This window comes from Denticeps clupeoides, chromosome 16 (genome assembly GCF_900700375.1).
Source record: "Denticeps clupeoides chromosome 16, fDenClu1.1, whole genome shotgun sequence".
NCBI lineage: Eukaryota > Metazoa > Chordata > Actinopteri > Clupeiformes > Denticipitidae > Denticeps > Denticeps clupeoides.
Genome location: NC_041722.1, coordinates 450,879 through 467,482, shown reverse-complemented (window position 1 = coordinate 467,482; position 16,604 = coordinate 450,879). Strand labels below are relative to the sequence as shown.

Sequence of the window (16,604 nt, the reverse complement as noted above, 5' to 3'; positions counted from 1 at the left end):
GCTCCCCCACGGCCGCCACCAGCCGCCCCACAGCTCCGCCACCGGCCGCCCCACAGCTCCCCCACGGCCGCCACCGGCCGCCCCACAGCTCCGCCACCGGCCGCCCCACAGCTCCCCCACGGCCGCCACCAGCCGCCCCACAGCTACGCCACTGCCTCGAAGTCCGGTGGCGTTGCTAAGATCATGTAAGTCGAGCGCTGATTGGATGCGGCGCCGCCTCAGCCAATCACGTCGCCTGTTGCTGCGGAGCTGGTTTCTAGTGAAAAGCGTCCTCACGCCTCAGCTGGGACGACGCGTTGTGTGACAAAGTTACATTTCGTAGCGCAGTCTTTATGTGACTTGTCACATAGTTTGTGAGGCGGGGACATATTTTAGCGAAGATGTCAAAATTCAATTTTAGTTTCAGGAAGAGCGGGAGGAAACAATTCGTGAGTTTTCATTTCATTTTGCTTCATTCCTACGTCACAGTTGGAATAAATGCCTGCTTGCTTTGTGCTGGCGTTTAATGTTGAAAATGTATTTTGTTTAGAAGCACATAGCGCATGGTCTGATGCCTGCGGCCACCATCGCACCCAGACCCGCTGTTCCCCGCACGCCTCCTCCTCGCAGCCCGCACCCTTCTCCCGAGAGACCCAGGTACCAAACACACCCTCCCTTTTACCCTCCATTTAACCACGAGAGACCCGGGTACTGTCCCCGCCGAGTCTCCTACTCTTTTTATTAACTCCAGACAGACGCTTTTACCCTCCATTTAACCACGAGAGACCCGGGTACCGTCCATGCCATTCCTACTCTGCATTACCTCTATTCTGTATTTTGTCCACTTTACAAAAGATGGGGAGCTTAGAGAGCTGCAGCTTGAAAAAAGAGCTTGTCCTGTGCTCAGTTCTGCTTTATTTTTTATAAATCTATAGCAGGGCTGTGACAGTTCCAGCAGGAAACTCATATTGGATTCAGATCAGAATTGCAAGTTGGAGTTTGACCTTATGGGTAAATCTCGGTAAATCTGGCACCATCAAGTAAACTGAGTTAAATAAAAAAAAGTTAAGGTCAATGCCATTTTAATTGTTAGAACCAAAAACATTGAGTTTGTGGACTGTTGCTATGTTATAAGTCATTTGTAAGTCCACACAACTATATTAGTTTACTTGATTTATTTCTGAAAAGTTGAGTTTATGCAAAACCTCCAGTGAAATAAGTTGCTTTAGTATTATTATTTTTTTTTCTGTGAATGATTCAATAATAACTCATTGCCATCTTGGGATGCTCTCTGTATTACAGATCTGCTTTAGCCGCTGCCATTTTGACTTCTTCACTGACCGGGCGTACAGTAGCAATTCCACCAGCAAGGCAGAGGTCCTACTCTGAAAGCGACTGCGCTCCCTCGGACCCCTGCTCCAGTACTGCATTTTACACCAGGTACCAGTCCTTTTTATTTGTCTTGTGGATTGGGTTCCCTGGTGCTGGATTTAGCACGCAGGACCTGTCATTGTCCATTATATAATGGTCCATGGTCCATTATGCATCATTATGTGCAGTGAATTGTAAAGAATTTGCCAGGGTCATATAGTTTCATGTTGGTACCTAAAATAATTTGTACTCTAATTTTAAAATGTTATTTGTTCTTTTAGAGACAGATGGATGGAATCCACGACTGCCAGTCCCCATCTTCTTTCTCCTTCCCATTCTGATGAAGATGAGGAGGAGGATGAGTGTGATGAAAATGGACATGTTTACCAGTCTTTAGAAAGATCTGAGCGAGTCCCAGCTGCAGAACCAGTGTATGCACTGCCACTAAAGCAGGTGTGACACTGGATATGACATCAGCATTTCTCTTTTTAATTCATGTGTGTTATTTAATGAAATGTGTAATAAAATGGTTTATCATTACCTCCTCTTGCTGCACAGTCTGAAGCAGATGACCAGACAGAGGATACCTCACTTGATGTAGTGTCTCCACTGCGAACAGAGGGTCAGTCAAGGGAACCTGTCATTTGATTTCTGCAGGCGAATTGACATACATTTGTTGCTGCTTTACTGGTGCGAGCACTTTCCTGATGATATTTTGTGATATTTTGTGCAGACAAAGTTAACATTCAACAGGATATACTTGAAAAGGTAAGGACAAAAATTCTTATTAAGGTGCATGATATATGGTTTAGGCGATCAATTTGCAGAAATAGAATAAAGTAGACATAAGAACTGTATATATTATAGTACTTCAGCATGAAAACCTACACTTTTGTAACAGTGTTACAATAAGCTTATATTTCCCATCATTCTCTCTTTATTAGTCATTCTCTCCAAAACAGTCAAGAAATGAATTTTCAAAGATGATGGCATCTCCAGGTAATAGTGTACATGCACCACACTCACCAAAAATGTAAACCATTATACACTTAGTGGAAATTGTTCCTTTTATCCATGTAGAAGCACCGTCTCCACACTCTGCTCCCCGGGCGTCTGTCATGACTGCTCACTGAGGGTGATGGGTTAAAAGCAGAGGACACATTTTGTTGTGTCACCGTGTGCTGTTCTGTAGCGTATCACAATGACAATCACTTCACTTTCACTTTTCATTAAGGCTAATCAGAAAAATAGGCTTCAGTTTGCTCTTACAGCTCAGCTCATTTAATTTATTGCCAAAAATTATGTTACATAATAATTGAACTTATTAATAGGGCTGCAACAATCGATTAAAATCGATTACTAAAAGAGTTGGCAACAAATTTCATAATCAATTCATTGTGTCACGCGATGCTGAGACATTTGATAATAAAAAAAAACAAAAAACTGAACACTCTCTTTGAATGGTCTCTCACGCACTGATGCTAGCAGAGTTTGGCGCCTCATAGTCAGAAAAAAAAAGAAAAAATTAAGTGATTGACACCTGTTTTTATGAAAAAAGTGCCCTCTTTGAACACCATTTCTAACACCTGTTGCCTGCGAGGACAGGTGAGGTGAGGTGCCTGTAGTTCCGATTTCACAGCTGCCTCCAAATTATTTGGCAGTGCATAAGTGAAAGTGAAGTGATTGTCATTGTGAAACACTGTAGCACAGCACACGGTGCAAAGAACAAAATGTGTTAAAAAATTGCGCTATTAGTTTGCATGTTTGTGTTTAACATGTGTGTATCTCCCACCAGGCAGCTTCTCCTGACATCAGGTCACATGAACTTATGGTGTGCTTGGGGTTTGCAGCTGTAGGTGCAGATATTAATGAACAAGAGCAGAAGGAGCTCTTGAGGTTTCTGAGGGAGAAGAACCAGGAACTGAATGAGGAAAGACAAGCCCTGGAGAAGAACAACCACAAGCAGGCCCTGCAGCTTCACAGGAAGCAGGAGCACATCCAGCATCTGGAGCTGGAGCTCAGCAGAGCCTGCAAGAACACAAGCCCTCCTGCAGGTGAGAATTATGAAGACAGGGTGAAAGATAACCTCCTGGGATTTTTAAAGAGTGCTTTTAGGAGTAGCATATGGAAATTGTTTATGTTATCATCTTTTTGGTTAAAAGGTAAAAAGACACAGCAGGAATTACAGGCTTTGAGGCAACAGGCACAGGAGCTGGTGGATGAGAATGATGGCCTGAAACTGACAGTACATCGGCTCAATGTGGAGCTAAGCCGTTACCAGACCAAGTTCAGAGCCCCACAAAAAGAGGTATCTTCTTTTGTTCACAGAAATGGGCCGTCTAGGTACTCAATTGACAAATGACACTCAACTCACTTTCAATAACTAATCCATATTAGAGTCATGAGTGCCAGAGGCATTGACACACCCTGGGTAGGGCATCAGCCCACCACAGGACACTAAAAATGACACTATTTACTGGTAACTGGCTTATGTTTGTTTCGTAGTATTTTTTGATGTTGCTCAGCTACCAAAATAATCTCTAATTTCCCTTTCATTGCCTCGCTGGGAACAGAATGACAGAAGCGGTGGCCTGCCATTGAAAGGTTCATCACCTCCATGGCTGGTGAGTGAGACTGTTGCACTGAATCCTGACTAAGCTTATCAGTTTTTAAATATATGTGACTCTTTTTAATTCCCTCAGTTGGACATGAAATACTTGTCCCCTCTTTTACTGGCATATGAAGATCGTCTTACAGATAAAGATGCTCACCTACAGGCCTGTGAGGTTCGTGTACTAATATACTAATATAACTACTGAATGTAAGTCACTCTGGATAAGGGCGTATGATAAATGCTGTAAATTAATTGCTGGCAAGGGCTGAACTAGAATATGGATTTGTTTTAGTCTTTAACCAGGGCAGTGAGGGGTTTCCTCATAGGATTATTTATATTTTATCTAAGGGAGCTTTTCCTTGCCACCTGTCACTTTGTTACTTTTTGAGTGACTGATTGGAATCAGAAAATATCCAGATATCCTATTTGTAACTACAGACCATGAGGTAGGCATGGTGTTCTTCATTTCTTTCTTCCACTGAATCAGGAGGAGCTGATAAAGTTCAGAATGCGCACTGAGGAGGTGATAAGAGAGAATGAGAAACTGCATGAGCAGCTGGGGAAGAGCAGTGGGATCAGTCATAAAGAATGGTGAGTGTTTGCACAGATGCACAGAAAAGCGCAAGACACCAGTAACAATGTGTTTTCTTCAGTTTTTATTTTTGCTTTTACCAGACATCCATAAAAAGTGTCCCCAGATGTCTCCAGTTTATTTATCCAGAGCATTTATTAGTACCAAGAACAACACTGGTACCATTCTGTAGCTTTTTACAGTTGAAAGTGGTTTAATCTGCTCTTCACCGTAAGAATGTGTTTTTTGACTGAGTTAAGCGAGAACAATATTACATTATATTTAAAAGTTTTTCTGTTTTTCACAATTAAAATGTTTTTTTCAATAGTTTTGACTATTGACTACTTGGGCTCTGGAAGATGATGTAAAATAATGCATGCACTGACGCATTAGATCAAAAGCCCTATCATTTGTGGTAAGACAGGCAGTTATGAGTCTGAAGTTCCACATATATAATGAAAGTGAATGTGAAGTGAGTGTCATTGTGATACACTGCAACACAGCACATGGTGACAACGAAATGTGTCCTCTGCTTTTAACCCATCACCTTGGTGAGCAGTGGGCAGTCATGACAGGTGCCCAGGGAGCAGTGTGTGGGGACGGTACTTTGCTCAGTTGAACCTCAGTGGCACCTTGGCGGATCAGGATTCGAACAGGCAACCTTCTGATCACTGGGCCGCTTCTTATCCGCTAGTCCACCACTGCTCTAAGTAATGTAAGTGGGGATCAAATAAGCTAGTTGCTTAACTGTTTTTGCCATCCCTTTGGTGATTGCCTTGCGGTACTTAAGTGGGTAAAGGCAGTGGTGGCCTGGCAGGTAAGGAAGCGGCCCTGTAATGAAAAGGTTGCTGGTTTGAATCCTAAACCGCCAAAAGGTGCCACTGTCCCGTCCTCGCACCCTGCTCACCAAGGGCGATGATTAAATACAGAGGACACATTTCATTGTGTACTGTGCTGCCGTGTTTCACAATGACAACTTCACGTTCAACTTGAGTAGCCAAATGCTGATTTGGAACTTCCAACCTAAAACTCAACAATGAAATGCTTGCTTGTTTGTAATTTTTTTACTCTGAGCGCCAGGAGACAACTACAGGACCAGGCTAGGCTTGTACTGCAGGAGAACAAGGTGCTAATTGAGCAGCTGGAGGTTCAGCACACAAAAGCCAAAGAGGCCCGCACCCGACACCAACAGGAGGGTACGCTGCACCCCACTACTCAATACAACAATGTGTCATACTACAGTGATGAATCCACAGGCTAGGCTCAGCCAACAGTGATCCCATATGTCAGGTGTGACCAGTCATCATTAAACTATTTTGTGGCACTAAGGCTTGTAAAGTAGCCCTACTTTGCTCATGTGGAAAGAAAAGAATCAATTAATGAAAAAATATGGTCATTCAGCATATTCAGGTACCAGCTGTTATCATTTATTATCACAATGCTGCTGAACTCAGTCCTGACCTACTGCAGCCACCCCCGATCATAACTCCACAGGCTTGTACAGTATGCATGAAAAGTGCATATTTTCTGATGCCCTTTTAAATCTAAATGTTGACTTTTTTTGGCCAGGCAGTGAATTAAGCATGTAGTGAATGTAAAATATAGGAAAATGGACTGCTAAATGGACTTTAATAAATGAGAAATAAAATGTATTCATTTTTTTTTATTATTTCTTCCCAGTCTCTAAAGTGACAAAGCAGCTCATGCTGCTGGAGACAGATAATCAGAAGCTACAGCAGGAGCTGGAGGCAGCACAGAGGGAGTTGCGGTCTCTGCAGACCCAACACCATCAAGCCCGAGCCAGCCTGGACAACACAGTCTCCTGGGACCATCACAATGCGGCCACTACAAAACTCAAACAGTGGGTACACACCAAAGCACACAAAATACACAGAAAGATGATTAGACCTGATCATTTTACTCATCTGCATATCACTCAGTACAGTTAAACATACTATTGTTTTGATTGCTTAGAACACTGGAGGATGAGGAGAAAAGGCACAGGACAGAGGCGGATGACCTGCTGGCCAGAGTTGCATCTCTACAGTCAGAGAAGAAGACTTTAGTCCTAGAGAGAGTTGGGCTCACTGCCAGTTTGAAGAGCCTGGAGGCGGAGCTAGACATGTCACGCCAAGCCAACAGGTGCTGTCTACATGGAACATGGAAATGAATTACAAGGGCTTACAAAAGTAGTAATTCTGAGAAATGTCATACATCCTTGTAAAGCTTTAACCTTACAGGAAAGCCCAGAAGAAGACTGCGCTTCTAAGAAAGCATGTGGAGGAATCGATTGAAAATGAGCTGTCAGCCCTACAGCAAATGGCCAATGTGATGACCCTGGCTGAAAAGACGATTCAGGAAAGGGATAGTCTTATTGTCATGGTAAGGTGAAAAATCGTATGAAAAAAAATAATTTAGCTTATTTATTTTCATTACTATTCAACAAGGAATTATTACAGATATATGTACACACACACACACACACACTACAGGCCAAAAGTTGACACACCTTCTCATTCAATGTGTTTTCTTTATTTTCATGACCATTTACGTTGGTAGATTCTCACTGAAGGCATCAAAACTATGAATGAACACATATGGAGTCACAGTGGAGGAAATAATTATTTGACCCCTCGCAGATTTTGTAAATTGACAAAGAAATTAAAAATCTCAGAACAGTATCATTTTAATGGTACATTTATTTTAACAGTGACAGAAGGAAAATTGAAAAAATAACTTTAAATAAATGGTAGAGAGTGATTTGCATCCATGACCCATTTTCAATTTCCTGGCAGAGGGAAGGAGGTTGTCGCTGAGGATTTTACGATACATGGCTCCGTCCATTTTCCTGTTGATGCGGTGAAGTGGTCCTGTGCCCTTAGCAGAAAAACACCCCCAAAGCAAAATGTTTCCACCTCCATGCTTGACAGTGGGGACGGTGTTTTGGGGGTCATAGGCAGCATTTTTCTTCCTCCAAACACGGCGAGTTGAGTTAATGCCAAAGAGCTAAATTTTGGTCTCATTTGACCACAGCACCTTCTCCCAGTCACTCTCTGAATCATTCAGGTGTTCATTGGCAAACGTCAGACGGGCCTGCACATGTGCCTTCTTGAGCAGGGGGACCTTGTGAGCACTTCAGGATTTTAATCCATTGTGGTGTAATGTGTTTCCAATGGTTTTCTTGGTGACTGTGGTCCCAGCTACTTTGAGACCATTAACTAACTCCTCCCGTGTAGTTCTAGGATGATTTCTCACCTTTCTCAGAATCATTGAGACCCCACGAGGTGAGATCTTGCGTGGAGCCCCAGACCGAGGTCGATTGATGGTCATTTTGTGCTCCTTCCATTTTCGAACAATTGCAGCAACAGTTGTCCCCTTCTCTCCCAGCTTCTTGCTAATGGTTTTGTATCCCATTGCAGCCTTGTGCAGGTCTACAATTTTGTCTCTGACATCCTTGGACAGCTCTTTGGTCTTTCCCATGTTGCAGAGTTTGGAATCTGCCTGATTGAGTCTGTGGACAGGTGTCTTTTATACAGGTGACTAGTTAATACAGGTGTCATTAATGAGGGTGACTAACTGAGTAGGCGTGTCTAACCACTCTGTGGGAGCCAGAACTCTTAAAGGTTGGTATGGGTTCAAATACTTATTTCACTCAATGAAATGCAAATCAGTTTCTATCTTTTATTTATTATTTTTTTGTGTGCTATCTGTCACTGTTAAAATAAACCTACCATTAAAATGATAATCATTTCTTTGTCATTGGACCTACCATTAAAATGAAAAGCATTTCTTTGTCATTGGACAAATCTGCGAGGGGTCAAATAATTATTTCCTCCATCGTTTTATATTCTAGTTTCTTTGCTCTGATTACTGCTTTGCACACTCTTGGCATTCTCTCCATGATGGTCGTCACCTGAAATGGTTTTCACGTCACAGGTGTCCCTTATCAGGGTTAATTAGTGGAAATTCTTGCTTTATCAATGGGGTCGGGACCATCAGTTGTGTTGTGCAGAGGTCAGGTTACAACACAGCCAACAGCCTATTGGATAACTGTTAAATTTTATATTATGGCAAGAACCAAGCAGCTAACTAAAGAAAAAGGAGTGGCCATCATTACTTTAAGAAATTAAGGTCAGTCAGTCTGGAAAATTTAATTGTATCCCCAAGTGGAGTCGCAAAAACCATAAAGCGCTACAACAAAACTGGCACACATGAGGACTGACCCAGGAAAGGAAGACCAAGAGTAACTTCTGCATCTGAAGACAAGTTCATCTGAGTCACCAGCCTCAGAAACCGCAAGTAATCAGCAGCTCAGATCAGAGACCAGAAAAATGCCACAGAGTTCTAGCAGCAGACCCATCTCTAACAACTGGTAGGAGGAGACTGTGCGAATCAGGATTTCATAGTCAAATAGCTGCCAGGAAACCACTGCTATGGAGAGGCAACAAGCAGAAGAGATTTGTTTGGGCCAAGAAACACAAGGAATGGACATTAGACCTGTGGAAATCGGTGCTTTGGTCTGATGAGTCCAAATTTGAGAACCAACTGCCGTGTCTTTGTGTGAGATGCAGAAAAGGTGAACGGATGGATTCCACATGCCTGGTTCCCACTGTGAAGCTTGGAGGAGGAGGTGTGATGGTGTGTGGGTGTTCTGCTGGTGACACTGTTGGGAATTTATTCAAAATTGAAGGCACACTGAACCATCATGGCTACCACAGCATCCTGCAGCGACATGCCATCCCATCCGGTGTGCGTTTAGTTGGATTATGTTCAACAGGACAATGACCCCAAACACTCCTCCAGGCTGTGTAAGGGCTATTTGACCAAGAAGGAGAGTGGTTGAGTGCGGACCTGGCCTCCACAGTCACTTGACCTGAACCCAATTGAGATGGTTTGGGGTGAGCTGGACCGCAGAGTGAAGGCAAAGGGGCCAACAAGTGCTAAACATCTCTGGGAACTCCTTCAAGAGGTAGTCACCCATTTCAGCTCATCGAGAGAATGCCAAGAGTGTACAAAGCAGTAATCGGAGCAAAGGGAGGCTATTTTGAAGAAACTAGAATATAAAACATGTTTTCAGTTATTTCACCTTTTTTTATTAAGTACATAACTCCACATGTGTTCATTCATAGTTTTGATGCCTTCAGTTAGAATCTACCAATGTAAATGGTCATAAAAATAAAGAAAACACCGGTGTGTCCAATCTTTATACACACACACAATGTATGTATGTGAATGGATTATTGTTTCAGTTTTTAACCCCCCTGAGCTCATGATCTGTATTGAACTCTAAACTGCTTTCTGAAGCTCCGCCTCTCCCCTTCTATCTTCCACCCAGGCCTCTGCTCAGGAGAAGGACAAGCATGGTGTGGTTTCCCGCATCATCCAGGGCACAGTGCAGCTTGGAAAGCTCCAGGAAAAGTTCAAGGTAGGATTTGGACTTCTGAATTCATCATACACAAACAAATGAGTCACATTTATGTGCCCTTGGTTACCTTATTACATTACAACATGTAATAAAATGATATATACTGAAATTGGGTATTTTTTGAGCTGCCTTTTAACAGTATCTTATATAATTTGGAAAAAGAAGAACCTTAAAATCTGCTGTACCTCTATGCTGTACAAGTGTTCTATTGTCTCCTTTTGGTTTTCATTTAACTTCTTGCTGCTTTATTTTGTATCAATACTTTTTCTGCTCATCTAGTGTAAAGAGCATTACAATAAAATAGCTAGAGGACTAATTTAATCAGTTAAATAAAAGTGTGTTTCTTGGTTGACTGGTAGGAATGTCCAGGTCTGCCCTGCAAGATTGTACTTCTGGCTCATGCAAGATTGCACTTATTATTATTTACATTTTCAGATATAATTCTTGGCTGGTAGTTGTCTAGTGGATGGCACACTTTCAGTGAACCAGATGGCCACAAAATCACAGTTGTCAAATCCCACTTCCTACTATTTATTGTGTCCCTGTAACTATTGATTGTAAAGAAATCATGTAGAAAATAGGGCATCATATTTAGGTGGCTGACAAGTTCATTAGACAAAGTCATTGGACTTCTTACCAGTGCAGGTGAGGCAATCAAAACTTGTGGGACAAATAAAGAATTATCCAATCTTATCTTGTCCACTGGACCATGCTGTGTTATACTATGTGTGAAGTTATCAGAAATCAGAAATTTTAAATGCACATAGCTTTAATGAACAATGTTCAGAGGAGCTTTCATTTACCAAAAGTAGCAAAACAAAAAAAGAGCAGGTTTACTTCACTTAAACTGGTACAATAGACAATTATCTATCTTACATGTGTAATATTGCATTCAGAGATTATTTGTGAAATAATTCTGCAGAAAACCTTAATTTCTTTTCATTTTGGATTGATTCATGACACTGCATGACTGCAGCATACTGTGTAGCACATTAACATATAACAAAGCATACAGTGTGATTACCTGCTTACATGATAGAAGCCTCAAACATAACCATGATTTATGATCATCTTCAGAGAAGGAAACCTTCTTGATACTAAAGTTTTTCTATCATTTAAAACCTGGAGTCTTGGCATAAGCATTGGCAGATCCAATACACTAAACACACAGTCAGGCTGGAGGGCACCAGACTCACACACACAATGCCAAGTGTGACTCTCTGAATGACCAAGAGATAAATGCCCAGGGGTAAGGATCCAAAATGAAGGAACCCCAGTAACCACACCAACACACGAGGCACCCCATTGCAGCTTTGAATACCTGGTTGGCTCTCAGTGCTTGTGGACACAGTGTCAGGACTGTCATTGCCATTTGGACTGGTTGACTGCTGCAGGACATCTTGTCGCACCTCCATTATAGTGATGACCAGGCATGTGGAGCCTTCACGAGTGGCACAGCCCTTTTCTGCCAGGCTTTTAGGACTCAGGATCACGTCTTCGATGTGATCAGAACTCCATGACCTGTCCATGGAGACCAGTCTGGACATAATATTGGTGTCCTCCGGTAGGTTTGCCACATTACAGCCAGACACTGGTGTCACATTGCGACAGAAAGGGCAGCTGATATAGCCAGTGTTCATCTTGGTGAGGCAGTGAGCACACACCCGGTGTAAGCAGTCCAGAATTTTGGGTTTGCGACTGTGTGCACTGTACATCTGGTAGCAGATATGACATTGCAGCTCAACATTGTTGAGATTATAACCAGCTTCTTTTTGAATGCTGCTCTTGAATATCTCAGAATCTGCTAAAAGACAAGTTCATGTTAGTAATACACTACACACAAAATAATAGATCATCAGTAGTGATCAGTAGATTACCATGTCCTTCCACAGTCTTCCTGAAAGTTTAAATCTGATATTATAACAGGGAAGTCAGAATTTTTTTTAATCATGGGCAAACAACAAATGTTGACCTCAAGATGCCTTCATTATGGCAAAAATAGATTATTTACAAAAGTGGAGATAATTACTCGTATTCAAAATACTCAACTAGGTAAATTATATCATTAATAAATTAAACATCCCTTACTATATATTTAATACTTGAATGGTAGCTGAATTCTGCTTTCCCATGGTGGCACAAATACAAGCTTTTTTCCCATTTATAACCTGTGAGTGTCATATGATAATATGCTGTTATGATTATGTGGCTTAATTGTTTGTCTATAATTTTCTTTATAGATGTTTGAGTACATTATTGCCAGAAGGTGGTGAAACAATTTATTTAGGTGGTCCGATTTAAACATTAAAAAAGCTAGAGCATGATAGAACATAGAAGCTAGATCAGGTCGTGGACCATCTCTTCCATCTTATTGGTTCCCAGTGATACTGGTGAATTGTCCATTCACAATCACTTGTGAAGATGAACAGTTGCATTTGTCTCCTGCATTTGCGGACATTCCGGGTCAGGGCTCTCGTAGCTGTAGTCTGAAGCAGTGTTATTGCTAGTGTCACTGCTATTGTTATTTTTTGTCAAATTTCTTTGACAAGTTGGTTCCTCAACAAATGTCATGGGGGTTTTGATGTGGCGCACATGCAGACATGGCTGGAGCACAGGGTGGATCAGGAGGGCTTTGTGTGCCTGGTCGTGGATGCTTGCCGTGATGCAGGCACTGAGGAGAGCATTTGGGAAAGGAGAGAGATGGTGCTGGGGAAGCAGCAATCCCCTCTGGTCATCCAACAGGCCAGAGAAGCAACCAGAAGAAAAATCCAGGACCGAGCAGTAGGTTGAGAGCATCGGCAAACAAGAGCAGACGAGGGCAGAGCAAAAAGCCAAAAATCCGTTGAACAAAAAAAATGCAAACAGTCAATACAAAGAGCAAGGAGACTGTGAAATATGCTTGGCAACAACAGAGGAAGAGCCACATTGACAAGAGAGTAGTTATCAAGATCCCCTGCTCTCCATCCCCTGCGTCATCTACGTCCGTTTTACGAACCCTCTGCACGCAACGTTAAGATGATAACATGTGATGATAACTGTAATGAAAATCTATTATGTAATATTGTTGACTAATAAAAATGAGACAAAATAATTTCTTCTTATTATTATTATTATTATTTCTGTTTCCTATGTCACCGTCTGGTCACACAGATGACTTCCTCAATCCCCATTTATGCATTTATTTATATTTCAGAATACTGGTGGTGGGTTATGAGATCTCTTGGAGAAAAAGACAGCGTTTACAGTGAAGTAGAAAAGAAAGCAGAATGTGTGTTTTAAAAAAAAAAACATGGGAAGAAAAAGCGGCCACTGGAATGACAGTAGAGTGTTCTTGAGTCTATCAGGTATTTGTACAAGAAAAGAAAAAACTCCCCAATAGGTGTAGTGGTGGAAATCAGTCTAAGAAACAGCTTCGTAAAGTTTAACTGTTTACTCAAAATCTTGACATTACATAACGTAAAAGGTCTGTCTAAAAAGAAAATGAAACAATAGACATTTGAGAGCTATCTTGTCAGGAGAGGTCAAAAAACACTTGTATGTATTGCTTGATAGCAATACATACATAGGACAAAGATGATGAAATTAAGGTAGATGGGAAAAGTGTGTCCATTCACAGTCATAAGAATATTACTTTCTTACAAACCCAAACTTGGCCTTAAATAAAATAAGTGTTGGAGGAATGTTTATTCCATGTAGTAAAATGTTAAATGAATAAAGGCATGGACTCAGTGTGAAGTCACAAAGAATAAGTCATGCAATATTAATGAAGGATTTCATAGCCTGTCTTGTGTCCGTTGTGAGATCTTCATGTTTGTCTCTCAGGGATTTGAAATGAAAAGACAGATGATCTTTTGATGGGTCAAATGAAAAATGTTCCCCTGCTGCCTGCCTCCAACCACCACACCACACACTGCATACACTCTTTATATTTACAGTTTAAAAGTACACGTGATTTCAGGATTCATGTCGTATTAGCATGCAGAGTCTATCCTCACATTGCACTGTTGAATGTTCTGAAGTTCCAGAAGCTTCATCTTCATACCTGGCTTTGTCTCCAGAGCGCGGTGCAGATCCATTGTTAATGGCTGAGTTGCTGCAGAGTCGTGTCTCTCTTCCTGCGCTCACACAGGTGTACAGAAAACAGACAGCAGACAGGCTGGGTGCTATGGGCCAGCGGCTGGAGGAACAGGAGCAGGAGTTTGAAGGCAAGGCAGCTTCTTACCAGCACCAGATCCATCACCTCCAACGGCTGCTGCAGGACAAGCAGGAGGCTTTGGAAAGGGCACTGCAGCAGAAGAGGTGACTGCAGAGTCAGCGCACAGCGGAAGTGACAGACCTTATGCAGAAGCAGGGAACGGGAAGGGAGGGGACATGAGGCTGGGGGTGTGACCAGGGTCTCTAAGACACATCATATAGTGTTATCTGCTCATTTATGTAAGTTGGGAAGGAGGTGCCAACTACCCACTCAGCTTTTTCAGAATTATTTCTGACACCAAGAAGATGAACAAATGATCCTTATATAAACAAACTTTAAAAGGGGAGGAGCCTGTAGCCATGACTTGTGGCTTCTCACTTTGGACTATTTAAACACAAAATCTGCCTGTATTCAGGAGTTGTGTGAAGATCTGTAACAGACACTAACACCTGTCTCACTTGTCTTTCTCACAGAGAGGTGGAGGGCGAGCTGGAGGTTGTGTGGGAGGCAGCAACAAGGGAGAATGCACTGCTGGGCATTCACACCCTGCACAGGACCCCCCAGCGGCCAGAAAGCTCCTAGACCCGTCCCCCCTGCAGCGCATAAACATAAAGCACATAAGCTTCAATAAACATAAAGCACAGCTTTTCATGTCTTTCTGCTGGGCTGATGTGGAAAACCAGTTGACATGAAACAGGTGTCAGATCTTCTTTCATAAAACTCAGAAGCTCAGCCTCTCTGCTTTTTTTTTTCTTTGCTGTACTGCTGTAAATACAGGTACTTATCTACCAGCTGGTGAACTTTCACAGTCTTCATAAGTAAAGCATCCCTCCACCCCTTGAGAAAAAATTGTTTGCTATTAGCTCATCAGAATATTTTACTAATTCTGAACATGTAAGATGCTAAAGCAGTTATGATGATATGAATTCAATACATTAAAAGTATATTCAGTTTTTTAACTTTTGTAACTCGTCTTATTTCATACTTGAATACATCCCAAGTATTCCGCAGTTAAATTAAAGGTCCAAATATCTTTATAATCTCAATCTAAATCAGTGTTGTATGCAATTACTGAAAGTGAAGTGATTGTCATTGTGATACACAGCACGGTACAAGGTGACACAATGAAATGTGTCCTCTGCTTTTAACCATCACCCTTGGTGAGCAGTGGGCGGCCATTTTATTGCCCCAATTATTGTTTGCTGTGTATATTGTGCTCTAGAGTTAATATTTTAAAATAATTTTTCATGAGCTCTCTTAAACAACCGTTCAAATCTCACTTAATACCATTGCATCCTTGTGTGTCTCCAGGGGGACTGTCCCTGTAACTACTGATAGTAAGTCGCTCTGGATAAGCGCGTCTGATAAATGCTGTAAATGTAAATACAGTTAGTTCTCCTTTAAATGTACACGGCACTGTGCTGTGGGCGGAGTTAGTCGTCTGCCCTGGTCCTGATCTCCACCAAGGAGAGGAACTGAGCAGACTGGTCCCAGCTCCTGTGGTCCCTTCATTATTTCATTTTGTATTACATAAACCATATAAACCAGTAAAGTTTGCTAAGTGTAATGTGGCAGACCTGAGGTGATGTAAGCCAAATTAATAGATTCTCTTTCTTCCCGACGGGACTCCCTTCTCTTTGTGTATCCCACGTTACACACCGACATAAACCGTTACAGAGGGCTGAGGGTTGTTTGGACTCTATATAGCCTGCCATGTAAAATAAGGAGAATAAGAACAAAAACCTACTACTGCTGTTTATTTTTTGCACTTGGACAGCGGCAGGGGGCTTCAGGGGAAAAGGTTGGGAACCACAAATTATTCCTCTCTGTTTCATCTGCTAAAATAAGCAGAACTACCAGTTCCTACCAGTCTGCCATCCTCCACGTTAATGATCTCTAATAGATGATAAAAGATCAGCCAATGGGTGTGCAGGTCTAAACCACTGGCACTGACTGACAAAGTCATTCTGCTGGAATAAAAACTGCTGAAAAGGCCTCTCAAATGATATGTGTTTCTGGGTAAAAATAATGACCATGAAAAAACTTTCACATATATTTCACATTAATTAGATGTATATCCAAATGCGTTTAATAATTCGGTTGTTTTTATTCCATTATGTTCTATTTATTTATTTTAAATTTGAACACTTTGGAGTTCCAGGGAAAACACGCATCATAAAAAGTTAACGGAGAATGAATGTAACGAATTAAAAAGTGACGCGTCGATGCAGGTGGCGTCCGGCAGGTGGCGCCTAACGCGTCGATCTTCCGCCGTCCGGCAGGTGGCGCCTGACGCGTCGATCTTCCGCCGTCCGGCAGGTGGCGCCTGACGCGTCGATCTTCCGCCGTCCGGCAGGTGGCGCCTGAAGCGTCGATCTTCCGCCGTCCTGCAGGTGGCGCCTAACGCGTCGATCTTCCGCCGTCCGGCAGGTGGCGCCTAACGCGTCGA

General features: G+C 42.2%; 1 protein-coding gene across 3 annotated transcripts; it reads left to right on the top strand.

The window, feature by feature from the left end:
• The first annotated feature begins 231 nt into the window (after window positions 1–231).
• cep89 (centrosomal protein 89) lies at window positions 232–15,114 on the top strand. 3 transcript variants are annotated; one of them, XM_028957129.1, is made up of 19 exons: window positions 232–428; window positions 530–636; window positions 1,282–1,419; window positions 1,632–1,803; window positions 1,909–1,972; window positions 2,084–2,118; window positions 2,295–2,349; window positions 3,201–3,404; window positions 3,513–3,658; window positions 3,924–3,974; window positions 4,053–4,136; window positions 4,452–4,555; window positions 5,616–5,731; window positions 6,216–6,396; window positions 6,510–6,677; window positions 6,776–6,917; window positions 9,871–9,960; window positions 14,090–14,259; window positions 14,629–15,114. In XM_028957129.1, exons 1-19 carry the CDS (start codon window positions 381–383, stop codon window positions 14,735–14,737), a joined length of 2,184 nt encoding a protein of 727 aa, XP_028812962.1. In that variant the 5' UTR covers window positions 232–380; the 3' UTR covers window positions 14,738–15,114. The 3 variants fall into 3 exon arrangements, with proteins under 3 accessions (XP_028812962.1, XP_028812960.1, XP_028812963.1); XM_028957127.1 differs by having other exon boundaries at window positions 5,610–5,731; XM_028957130.1 differs by lacking the exon at window positions 530–636 and having other exon boundaries at window positions 290–428; window positions 5,610–5,731.
• Window positions 15,115–16,604: the final 1,490 nt, after the last annotated feature.